At 43.8% G+C, this 13,241-nt stretch overlaps 1 protein-coding gene across 1 annotated transcript; it reads left to right on the top strand.

The window, feature by feature from the left end:
• Window positions 1-5,892: 5,892 nt before the first annotated feature.
• On the top strand, window positions 5,893-12,632 carry CLDN18 (claudin 18; the record flags this gene model as incomplete). Its single annotated transcript, XM_080624316.1, has 5 exons — window positions 5,893-6,112; window positions 9,856-10,020; window positions 11,259-11,367; window positions 11,734-11,844; window positions 12,455-12,632. 5 exons carry the CDS (start codon window positions 5,893-5,895, stop codon window positions 12,630-12,632), a joined length of 783 nt encoding a protein of 260 aa, XP_080480442.1.
• Between the last annotated feature and the right edge of the window lie 609 nt (window positions 12,633-13,241).

Genomic DNA, 13,241 nt, shown 5'->3' with positions numbered 1-13,241 from the left:
TATAGATGGGCCCTGTCTCCTGAATTCATCTGCTCCTATGGGCATTTCTTCCCACCCACCACCAGCAAAAGGCAACTGTATCCCTATCGAGGGGAGGAACAATGCTAAAAAAAATATCAAATTATTAATTTGCTAAAGGTATTATTAAAGTGGATCATCCCAGTGTTTATTTCAAGGGTGCTGCCCCTTGATCTCCATTAAACCCCACCTTGCTAACCACACTAAAGTTAATGGTTTGTCAGCATTTCCATTATAAACCCCTATTTATTATTCTGACAATGGCAATTTATATTGGGAACAATAGTGCCGGAGTGAATAAAAATAATAAGACTCTAGCAAAGCAGAGAGGTGACCTGAGTGCATCAATGGAGTTCTGGTTTCTGAGGACTTTTTTTCTCAATCCCTTGCTCCCATAGCAAAGATTAAACTTGTCTTGCCCATCATCGATCTTCAATTTAGTTGTAAATTTTAATTTCAAATAGATTGAGGAAAAATCAAGATAACAGATGAAAATGGGAAATAATACAGGTAGCTTATGGCTCTTGCCCTCGCTGTTCAGCTATAAACAGCCAGTCTCCGGTGAAATATGCCACTTGAGAACTAAGGCTGTTTGTTCTGATTTTGCTTTCTCTTATTATTTTTTGCTACTTGCTTTGGTGTCTTGGCACACTTTACTGTGATTGTCTGGAGGACGCAATCTGAATTTGAACACACAAATAATAGACAAATAGCAGTAGCTGAGGTCTGACAAGGCTGGTAGTTTCACCTAGTGCGGAAGTCACAAGGCACTTTATGCTAAAAGAAACATTTTTCTGTTGCCTTATAAGTTTGCTAAACTACAATAACATGGGCAGTAATTTTCTTGTTGTCTGTATTGGTCTTTATTTCCGGCCCTCTTCAGCCATTTTTTGAAAGGACATTTTGTTCTCAAGTCAAACCCTTTTTTGACCCTTTCGGAAAGGCTGAGGCATCTCTCTGCTCTGGAACAAAAGGCTGGTAGCTTGAAATATAGGAATATTGTTGCTTTTCCAACAGCAAACTTTGAAAGTCTGAGAGCACCCTGTTAACCTTCTACAACTATTAAAAGGTTGTATGTTGCTAGAGGGGTCAGACTAAATATAGCCCATGGGAATGTAATCATGACTGTCCAGCCTTTTGCATAAAGCCAACTGCTTTCAGTTTTGTTGGTGCAGGGTAGCAGAGATGCATACATTTTCCCTGAGGGAAATCTTAGTTTGGGAAGTCTTAATGTTGGCATATCTGGATTTTTTTTTCCTCTTCTGTATCAATTCTGACCAAGGTTTTCTTTTATTTCATACAATCAACATGTGTTTTGTGGCATAACTCTAGTAAAACCCTTGCTTTGAGGATTTTGGAGACAGGGCAGCCCACTGGCTGAGGAAGAAGCATTTCTGTTCCCTGGAACAGTTTCGTGCCTGAAGCTTGCAAGGGGACTGCTAACTGCCATTTCACGATCCTCCACTGGTGATGGACATGGCAAAGTCTCTCTCTTCCAAGTTCTGCTTGCTACTTGAAATCCTTTAACCCAGTCAGTTCAGCTCCACATTTTGAAACATCTGCAGGCAACCGCTGTAACCTGCTTAAAACTTTTGTGCATAGAAGGATTTAGGTGGCCCATGTGGCTGGAGACCTGATAAGCTACCAAGAGCATATGTGAGGTAGGGATAGAGCTAATGTGAGGCTCTTAGAGTGGTCTTGGGCACCCCACTCCCAGTGACACTCAAGGTGGAGAGAGGTGTCAGAGAGCCGAGCAGGAGATGTCAGGAATTGTATCCCTGCTGCTGTCTTGTGCCTTTACAACATAAAAGGGTGAGGGACAAGGAAATATTCCTAAAGGATCTGGGCTGGGGGCCATAGGAGAAGCAAGGCAAGGGAAATGACAAGAGGCTGTGAAGATTTGGGGCTGGGCTACAGCTCATACACACGTAGGGAAGGATGCAGCTTCATGCACCCCAGCTTCGCTGAGGGACCTTGAAGGCCCCTCTGGACCATCTGAAGACCAATGGAGTAGAGTGAGTCTGAGCAGATTCTGTGCTTCTCATGCTGTGGACTAGTGGGCCACACTCCTGGAGGCTGTGGTCATCACAGCGATAGAGGGACAGAAAGAGAAGGGTGGGTTTGCTTTGTTTCAGTCTGAACAAGCTGGGACTGGCTGGCAGGGTGTGAGCTATATTTGCAAATTTTAAAGTAAATATGAGCTGTAGGTGATTTTTTCTGGGAGAGGTGGTGATAACATTCAGGAATTGCAATGGGCCCAGTGAACCGTTTTGAGATAATATAGAGTCAACGCCTGAGTAGATAAAGCATGTATGAACTGAAATACAGGTTGCAGAGGGGAGCGGTCACGAAGTACCCTTCCTTTTCCCAGTGGGGTGAACTGCTAGAGACGTCCCAATACTCAGAATGGGATACCTGTTCTCTGCTCCTTGGTAAGGAAGCTTGGCCTTTTCAAGAGCTGTCTCCCCACTGAATCCCTTCCTTAGATACTGCTTAGCCCTCTGGCCCCAGCATTCAGCCACCTTGCTGGAGACTGACCAACAGAAATGTGCTTGGAGAAAGATTGCCATCCTTCAACCAATCCTGGCTCTAGGCGTCTCCCAGGGGTGGTTGGAGATGAGCATCAGGTTGTGGCAAAGATGCTTAGGCGTGTTCTACAGCTATTTTATCACCCAAACGCTTTCCAGGTTGTGTTCTGAGCCAACAGTTCAGCTAAAAACTCCCAGGTGATCTTGTGCTGGGAAAATGAGGTGATGAGGTGTTTTGCAAAGGGAAACATGTTTTCCCCTATCATGAGTGGCTCAGAAACAACCATTAAAAATAAGAACATTTGAGAAAGGCAGAGAAAATGGGCTAGGGGAAGGGTTGGGATGGAAGCAAGTTTGGTTTTTTTCTCCAGAACTTCTCTTTGACAAACCACAAAGTAAGGTATCTGTGGAAGCTTTGAGTTTTAAGGGTTTACTAGTGTGATACTAATCAGAGTATGATAAATGGCAAGCAGCTAGTGCTGGGGTGCCTGCATAGCACCTTAGGAGATATTCTTAGGGCTGAGCAAATGGAATCCTCCAAAACATAATAATCTGTCAAAGATGACAACATCTGGAGTGCAGAGCATGGTTGAGTGTTTGTTTGTCTCTTATCCAAGGACTGCAGCATGACCTCATCACTGAAATGGCTTTCTCAGCTCCATTTAGGGGGGAGCATGCATAAGGTTTCAGGGGGTAATATGCAACCCTGTGCTGATTTATCCCTTTTCAGAGATATGATTTAATCTGTCCCCCAAAATCAAAGACAGACCGATTCAACTGAGCTTTCTTGCGTACCTGGAGGCTATCAATGATGTTTTATGATTTCTCCATCATTGCTCTGAAGTTTTGATGCCCCTGAGTAAGAGGGTTGATGATGAGAACTGACATCCCCCATCAGCAGAAGAAAATTATATCCCCAAGGAAAGGTTAGCGAGGCAGCACTACCCTGCTGGTGGACTCCGGCTCAGGGTACAGCTAAGAGCAATCCAGGGGTTAGCCTTCTTTCCAATAGATGTGTGAGGAAGAACAATGGGGCTTTGGGGTGTGAAATGGTGGAAGAGGAGAAGAGAAGGTCCCTATTGGCTTAAAGAGCTGCTTTTGCCGCTTTGTAGCTGAAACCAGCAGAAAGGGTTAGAGGAAAGAGTGCTGGCTCCCCTCCTGGCAAAGCAAACACATGAGCATGGTGCATAGGACGGCCACCTTCACTGGTATTCATGAACCACACAATTAGCAGGAAAAAAAACCCCGTAATTTAAATAGTGATAAAGTTTTTTGGGAAAAAAAATAGGAAAAAAATGTTTTCCCTCTGTATTCTCCACCTTCCTTTTCTTTTTCCTCCCCAGGGCTTATTTTTAGCCCTGCAAGTTGTTATACACTAATGAAGGGCCACACAACCCTTTGGCGTAGGGGTTATGTCCCAGAGGAATTGTGTTCCTGGGAAATGGTTTGAAGTGGTCTAGCCTAGAAAAAGTGATGTGATTTCTTACCACTAGATGGCAAGAAGGCAGCAAGTCTTGGGCATGAAACACAGGAGTTCTGGAGAGCTGCAGAAGAGCAACACGGCTTGAGTGCAATCAGCTTTTCAGGACTGGGGCACAGTTCTGGCTGTGGGACAGTGAAGGTTAGGATGGAGAGCTGGCCACGTTACTTGTTTCAGCACTTATTGTCCTCCCAGCTTCTAGGTCCTCTCCAGCCTTGATTTATCACAAAGAATTTTCCAAGTTGAAGGATGTTAGTCAGCATGCCCTTTCCTTCACTGAGGATGAGCAGCTCTTACCACCTCTGGTTCCAGAAGGCTTCATTCTGTGGTTTTCACTCATGCTATTATTATTGCCAGAAACTTGTGACCTTTAGATGTGTTGGAGATGTGTTGTTTTTTGATATAAACTTGTCAAAGTCAGTGGAAATTACTAAATTAGAGTAAAATTTATGGAAGCAAAAACGTCTTGTGCCTCCCTCAGGAGGGCTTTGGTGGCTGTGTTTTCTGGCCACTAAACATAGGATTGTGCTCTGGCTGCTACAGCAGGGTCCAGTGCAAAAGCGAATCTGTCTGCTGCCGAACAGCTTGCTGGCATAGCTGCAAAAGCAGAAGAGGCATCCTGAGTGGTCGTTCTCCAGAAGCCAGGAGCCCACTGTAACTCATCCAGACACAGAAATCAGCCTCTCTTCTCTTCCTGGTGGCTTTCACACTGTTCACAACCAGGCAATGATTTGATAGTGGTTGTGGTGCAGAATGTATGGGGACTGGTTAAAGCAGGAACTTGCTTCTAGATCATGGCTGAAGTAAACCAGTCGGAGCAGGGTACTAGATGAGAACAGATGAGCATTAAGTCTGGAAGACCCTTGTAACTCACTGCACTCCATCAGCAGAGTGGCACAGTGAATTTATGTTGCTCCCCTGAGTCCAGCACTTCTCCTCTGCGCAAAGAGATAATTAATTTCCTTATTTTTATATTCTCCACCCCTTTTTCCAGGACCATTCCCCCAACCAATACAGACAAGCATCTGTAAAAAGACACTTTCCAAATAGCTCCTGAGCCCTCTCTCTCCTTGTCTCCACACAGGTTTCAGTGGGGCCACATGACAGATGATTGGGATGTGGGCAAGGGAAGAACAAGGTTGCAGGAGCTTTGCTGGATCAGTATGGGGCTCTTGGCTTGGTGTCCTGGGTTGTGCCATGGTCAACATCTGAGGCAACCTCAGTGATGCTTGGAGTGACTGCAAGGTGTGGCCATGTCCTATGTTTCTTTTTGTTCCCTGGGTGGAGCTGGTGGCCCCATATAGCTCACCACTGCCATCCTTATCTGTCTCTGTGCCTCTTGTGAGGATACCTGCAAGGGTGGCCAGGTGCAGAAGTTTCACTACGTTGATCTGATGGTAGATCTACTCTCCTTTGCATAAGCAGAGGGCCATGGAGGTGGTGACCTGGGCTAAGTGCTGAGTTCACCTGGGAAACATGGTCCTTCCCTTTGCCCCTGTTAGCATGTTTGCAGTGTGCCACGCACGTAGGAGAAGCCCAAGAGATGGCAAAAGGTTTCGGTGTAGGGACGGCGCATGTTCCAAGTGGGTTGCCCAACACTCCACGAGCATGGCTGCTTAGCTGGGGAAGGACAAGCACTTCTAAAGGACAAAAGCTAATACCATGGGCCCTGCCAGCACAAACCTACCTGGCGAGAGTGAAACTGGACTATCTTGCAAAAACACTTTGAGTAAACATGCTGCTCAATGGAAAGCATCTGATAAGAGCTGCAGTGTTTCTGGTGGCTCAGTCAGGAGGACTTGGTGCTCCCATTAGGTCTGTGGCTTCATCAGGGAGGTCTCATCTCCTCTCTCTGAGGGACCCACCATGTCCACAACCATCTGCCAGGTGATGGGGTTCATCATTTCGTCGCTGGGTGTTGCGGGGTGCATGGTGGCCACTGCCATGGATATGTGGAGCACGCAGGACTTGTACGACAACCCGGTCACGGCCGTCTTCCAATATCAGGGACTGTGGAGGAGCTGCGTGCGGCAGAGCTCCGGCTTTACAGAGTGCCGACCGTATTTCACCATTCTTGGGCTGCCAGGTAGGGGCAAAAGATGCACCAGGTTTAACCGAGCTATCCTGTAGCTCTACACAGTTTTCATCCAAAAGTAGGGGCAGATATCTTAAAGCACTTTGCAAGGAATAAAATTTCCTAGCTTCCCAGCTTATGAGTGTAAAGATATGTGCATATTTTGTACCAAAATAATACCTTTATTCAGTGGAGTTTACCACTTGGGAGTGTGTGTAGGTGAGCTCTGGATGAGCATCATGGATTCGGCCCCCTTGCATGATAAGAGCATGATGGGGGCTTTCAGCCCTGGATCCTTAGGGATGCCAGCGTTGCTTCCTAACTGTGAGGTAGGAGGGAGAGTTTTGCTGAAGACCACTGTGTTGTTTGCAGTGGTTCCTTTTTGACTGTCCCGAGTGCTGTGATAGAACAAATGTGTTTCTGTGTAGCCAGCTTTAAGATTGCTAGGTGAGTTCTGTTTCATTTGGAAGAGCAAAACTGATGGTTGAGGTACTTCTTCTATGGGACCACTTGTTTTGAATAGAAAATATATTTATTAAACTATATATACAAATGTTGATCAACATATATATACATGTCTGTGTAATGCCATATGTAAGTGATTGTGTTTTAAAAGAGCAATGAGGCAATGGTAACCATATTTTGATGCCAATTTATTATAATCAAGATTTTACTTTTAATGTTATTTTTAGATAATATAGCAATAAGGAAATGTTTAAAGCAGTCACAGTCATTTTCTGTTGTGTCTGAGAGATCGTCTTTCAGTTTTGTTCTCTTTATGTGTCTGTTTAGTTGATGAGTACCTTAAAACATAAAGATGGAATGCCCCTGCTTGAATCTGGCTAATTTTAAACCCTCATTTTCTACCTAAACTTTTTATATTCCATAAATCATAACTAGTCATAAAGTTTGATTTCCACTTTTGTATTTTGTATTACTAACAGAAATGCATATGATGACTTTAAATTGTTTTACTTTGCCCATCTCTCACTACTCACATCAACAGTGAGAAAAATACAGCTTTTCAGTTTCACTTAGATCAGACAAAACACAGTGATGCAAACTGTGGTTTCAGATCACTGACATTTATTTTGGTGAATAAGCTTGCATTTTTATGAATTTCTGTGCACATCATCTGTTTGTATGGAAATCAGTTGTGCAAAAGAGCAATCGGATGTGTGCAGGTAGAAGCAAAGCTATCCTACAGCATGCAAAGTGTGTATGCAACAACAGCAAGTAGTTTCTATGCTTGCTTTTAACTATAGGGCTGTTTGTTACCTAGTGCTCCTGATTCCTGACGCATTTTTTTTCCCTTAGTCTCCTATTTTGTTTGTCTAAGCCCTTCCACTCCTTCCTTCTAGGGGAGGTCATTCACCTCTGGAAAGCTGCTCTATTCAGAGGACTTTTGATGGATGCCAAAATTCACTTGAAACTGCAGTGCTCTCTTTCCAAACAGCTCTCACTTTCATTCCCATGAGCCAAGTGAAGAGGCCTTTTATCACAGCAGACCTGGGAGCAGTTTCTTTTCCTTTCTGTCCCTTTGTGGACATGGTGCATAAGTCAGCTTCATGGAGAGAGGAATTGCTGATGATAGCTATTTTGTGTCTTTTCTATTGTGTCCTGTTGAGTTCCTCCCTTTCTCCTTCCCAACGGCATTGTTCCTTTTCACTGGAGATTCACTACACTGGGACTTCAGTGCTCCAGGAGAAGAGCAATGTCCTAGGAGCTGTTTGGCTTGGCCTGCTTGTTTTGTCCTTCCACAGGTGCTTAAGGCACTGGGAACATCTCTCCTGGGAACCCACAATATCTCTGTGAGGTCTTAGCTTAGGGTCACTTCTTGATTGTTTGAGACCACCACAGTGATGTCTGTAGGAAATATCTCAAAAATGAAGGACTGTCTTGGGGACAAGGACCTTCCATCGTGATCTGTAGTGTCATATGCTGCCTTGGAGTATCTGCCTCTCCTGACTGCCTGAAACAAAAGCAATTGCAAAGAAAACTTAAGTGACTGTAAAGACGAATGTTGTGATTATGTTTTCTTTGCAGCTTTCTGCTTTGCATCGGGTGCTGTGTGAACAACCTTTGAGGGCTGATAAGACATATCCACCAGCTTCTTGTTCTCTGATGAATAACTAATGAGCTTGCACCTGGGGGCTGATGAATGGGAGATTGAAAACCCCAGGCTCGTTAGCACTTGTTATCAGCTGATAAGGACAAATTGAGTCATAAGAGCAGCAGCCCCAGTGGGACTGCCAGATGGGAGAAGGTGGTATATTCCCAGCCTGTGGGATGGCAGACTGCCTTCTTCCTTGTGCATCAAGGTGCCAGCATGGTTCTGCTCAAGTTTGTGGTACCCCACAGGCAAGGAGACCCACATGGGCACCCCAGTACCCACACTCGCCCTCCTGGAAGGGTTTATAGACTATTCTCCCAATCTGTAGAAGGTCAGAGGGGTCTGCTCCCTGCTCTACAGCTCCAGTGCCTCCTGCTGCAGTTGGGCTATTATATGGGACTCTTGGGCACCATGATGATCCTGGCCATCCCATAAAAACAGGTGACAGGCAGGTTGAATGAAGTCCCTGGGGCTGTAGAGTATGTTGCCTGACCTTCTCAGTTGGACATGAGCCCACATTATCTTCCCTGAAGATGGTCAGTCATGTGGGGAGCATCAAAGCCAAACTCAGGGCTGCTAGTGCTCATGGAACAGCAAGAAGAGGCTGCAAAGTATCCCAGCCAACTTGCAACAGCCCTTGAAATACTTTTGACCATCCTCTCCTTGTGTTCTGCCAACACTGGTGCCTTCTGTCTCTGCCAGGTACACGTGCACAGGCAGGGAGGAGAAATGTCTGGGTCCAGCACTGAATTTCAGGCAAGATGGGACGTGTGCCATCTTATTAGAAAATCACCTTGGTATTCAAGTGCATGGCCTTCTCCCTTCACTTCTCCATTTCAAAAGGTGCAAGTTTCCCCTTGCTTTTCCCTCTACTTTTCTCTATCCAAGGGGAGTCTGGAGGATTTTTGCCACCTTCTGCTGACTGACAGCAGCACTCAGCTCCCATGGATATGACCCATCAACATCACAGCCTGCCTCCAACAAAGCATTCCCGCCTTGATGGCAGGCTACTAAACAAACTCGGGGCTAGAGCATTTGTATATTGTACTAATGAATGTAGACAGATTTATACAGGACTGAGATTACAAACTACATGGAAGTGATATGCTGGGGCAGGTCATTGCCAAAGCTTTGTTGCTATTTCTTGATGTATGTGTAATGTTTGTCAAGGTGATATTCCTCTTCCTCTGTGCCATGTGCTTTACTGTAAAGCAGGAACTTACAGAACTCCATTTTGAGTCAAACGTTAGTTGAAATATCATGGATAGCTGGGTGGAGCTGCCTGCTTTCATCACTGCTTGGGGAGAATAAAAAAAGAAAGCTTTCTCAATCAATTTGGTTATGAAACCATTCTTATCCCAAATGTACACGAACTCCCCTCCATGAATTTCAGCTGAATAAATCACAACTGTTGCCAATGAACATTTACAAAAATTTATGTCTAAGCCATCAAACTCTTGACAAACAGCCACATTTCCAGAGATGCCCCAGATAACCCAAAGAATAAATCCAGTGCCCATTTCCCAAGGTTTTCTTCTTTAATATTTTCAATTTTAGACAGAAACAATGTTTTAAAACCTCCTAGGCTCTGACAAATGTAATTTCAGACACTCAGTGTGACCCTTGTTAATTTGTTTTGCAGCAATGTTCCAGGCTGTGAGGGCCCTCATGATCGTGGGTATTGTCCTGGGCATCCTTGGCCTCCTTGTGTGCATTTTTGCTCTGAAATGCATCCGTATTGGCAACATGGAGGATTCTGCAAAAGCCAACATGACTCTGACCTCTGGCATCATGTTTATTGTTGCTGGTAAGTGGGTGGTGGTGTGTCCTTCATGTGTGAGGCATTGCAGTTGCCCAATACTGAGGATTGGCCAAGTCTTTATGCATTTCTGGTCATAGGCAGCAGATGCTCTGGAGCAACCCAGAGCACTGGTGCTTGCACGAAGTTATTGGTATTTGTCTTCCAGCCTGACCTCCTGGGGTCAAGTGGTTTCTACCTCTGTTTAGTAAAAGAAAACCAGAAGTTTCTATGTGACAGAATGCAGAAGGTTGAAAAAGCAGCCTACAGATAAAAAAGAAAATCTGTCTCATTTTTTTGTTGTATGTGTACTTTTGTCATGTGCTAATATATCCTTTATTTATATATAATGTTTTTTTGAAGAGTTTCAAGCTTTATACATAGCAATTTTATGAAGACTCTCAGAGTTGCAGTAGCTTAACTTGCAATTTTTAAATACCTTGGGTTATCAGGAGGGCTACAGGAACGTCCAGTGTTGCCCAGATACCTTGAAATTGCAAAATGCTTAATACATCACTTACAGGTTTTCCCACAATTTTTTGCAGATGAGTAATCAAATCCATATCCTAGTTCAGGGAAGGAGAAAGTCCCTATTTGAAATCCTTATAGTTGAATGGCTCTTAACATTCGTTGGGATATGAGACAATGCAACTTTAAGATGTGCAGTAAGCACAAGTTTGAAAGAGGAAACTAAAATAATAAAATATATAATATATATATTATATATGTATTATATATAATAAAAAAATAAAATAATAATAAAAAAAAAGAATAGTGAAATAGCAAATAATAATGCCATTGCTGCCAGGCTGGGCATCACAATGATCACCTTTGCAGATGAGTGAAAGAAGTTCCTGCTTCTTCATTCTGGTCTTTCAGGCTGCCTGCTGCCTGCAGACATCACTACCTAGTGATGAAATAAATGTATCTCCTCTTCCATGTGAGAGAGGGGAGGGTGTTTTCCCAAGCAAAATCCAATTTCTGTTATGGAATCTTTTGGCCATATTTTTCACTGTAAAACAATTTTCTAGAACTGAACTAATGGGTATTTTCAGCAGCTAAAATCATCAGTTTGTTTAACTCATTTTATGTGAGAAAACACATTGTGGGTCTCCACTTATGCTGAACATGCTGGGACACAAAGCAACGTCTCAACTACCCTGCCAGAGCTTTAAGCAATTTCTTCAAGGCCAAAAGTGACTGCTTTAACTACGTGGGTCTCAGTCTGTCTTTCTGTCTGATCTCAGGTCTTTGCGCCATCACTGGAGTGTCAGTGTTTGCCAATATGCTGGTCACGAACTTCTGGATGTCCACAGCCAGCATGTACCAAGGAATGTATCAGAATGTCCAGAACAGGTAGGTGGTCAACTAGCTCAGGGTGCTTCACAGTGCAGATTTCCCTCAGGGCCAGGGTGGGCTGCAGCTTAAGAAAAAGCAAACTCTGGTTGCATATTAGTCTGGTCCCAGGACTTCGAAGATTTATTGAGTTTCTTTCTTATCTGCACTGGAGATAATTTGTCCCAGCAAATTGGCTGGGATTTCTCTGTTCACACAGCTCAAGAAGGAGGTAGAGAGTCCACTGAGGATGAGCTGGCAAGCGAGATGGTGCTCACAGGAACTTCTGCAAGGCCAAAGGGAGAATGATAATGTTCAGTGCATTTCAGAAGCAGCAGACTAGACCACTGTCACAGTCCTCATCAGCAACATCTCTGTGTTTTGCAGGTATACCTTTGGCTCAGCCCTCTTTGTTGGCTGGGTGGCAGGTGGTTTGGCCCTCGTAGGAGGCATCATGATGTGCCTGGCTTGTAGAGGGCTGATTCCAGAAGAATCCCGGTAAGCTTATTTGTGGCAGACATGGGAAGGCACTGCAGGAAACCTTGGGTGTTCAGATCACACACAGCCAGCATGCCACAGGATATAGCTATGCATAATACCCCTGCTGCAAGAGTCATCATGATGATGGTCCTGTATCATGGGCCAAAAGTAACCGTTTCCTTTCCCTGACTACATGACTTGTAAACAAATAGAGAGGGCAGGAGAGATCAACCTTAAAATCAAAATGTGCAGTGTGCTGGCTTATTCATGCCCATTAATTGCAGCTTTGATTGTAAATTGCATAGCATGTCACCAGCAGGTGTAGATCGCATCTGCTGAGCTATGATTTACATCAGGTAGGCCTTTGTATGCCTATGTAGCTGGTTATTGTGGGTGGGTACTTCAATCAAGGACTTACTCATGAGAAAGAAAGCATAAGTTTATTAAAAAACTTAAAAGAGACTTGCAGACTGCCATGGATGGTTTGCTTTGAGCTCATGGAGTGTCTCCAAGTTACGACACAGTACAAAGTTGCCTAAAATCCAGTGGCAAACAGGAACAGAGGATGCAACACTGGGTAGTCACAGACCTTCCAGATGGCTGATCCCATCCTTTGTGTCTCTTTTAGTTACAAAGCAGTATCCTACAATGCTTCGGGACGGAATATCTCCTACAGAACAGGGCCGTATAAGGTTGCTTCAGGGTATGAACCTGAAACGAAGACTAAGAAAGGTGCAGGATATGAAGAAGTTGCTCGAAGTGAGGATGGAAGACGCTCGTACCCTTCAAAATATGACTATGTCTAGTAGACATTCTGGGCTTGATTTGCGCTATCTTTTATAAAATATTTTTAACTTCAGAAGCAAAATGTACACGCAAACAAAGCAGTTTGTAAATACGATTGTGTTTTTTATTGTTTTCACTACTCTGAGGTTTTATCCTAACTTGTTATGAACATCAGTTTTATTTGACTGCCTACTAGTTTCCCTACTATAAGGAGGTCTATAAAAAAAGTAATGCCTTTTAATGCTCTCAGAGTAGAACCGTTTGCTTGTATTTTATGTGTAAACTCTGATATCCAGGATGAGGATTATCCCTTGTGCTCTTCTCTAATTCTTCTAATAGGTTGAAATTCCCATTTAATAATAGCCCAGATGTAAAAGTGATGCTACCCCTTTGATCAGGCTTTCATGCAATTTTGCAATGTCATCCCCTACTTCCTCAGAGTCTAGAGACATGAACAGTATCCTGTGACCTCAGTGTTCTCCAATCATCAGAAAAAACTGTTTTGTTGAAATGATAGAGTACTCTAATCTGGTTTTGATACTTGAGGTTTTGGCTTTTGTTTGGGTTTTTTTTTTAGCAGGTTGAAAAGCAAAAATTATAATGTAGTAGTCTCCTATATTATTCTGCTG

Source organism: Psittacula echo, assembly GCF_963264785.1.
Source record: "Psittacula echo genome assembly, chromosome: 7".
Classification (NCBI taxonomy): Eukaryota; Metazoa; Chordata; class Aves; order Psittaciformes; family Psittacidae; genus Psittacula; species Psittacula echo.
This window is presented reverse-complemented; position numbering and strand designations above follow the sequence as displayed.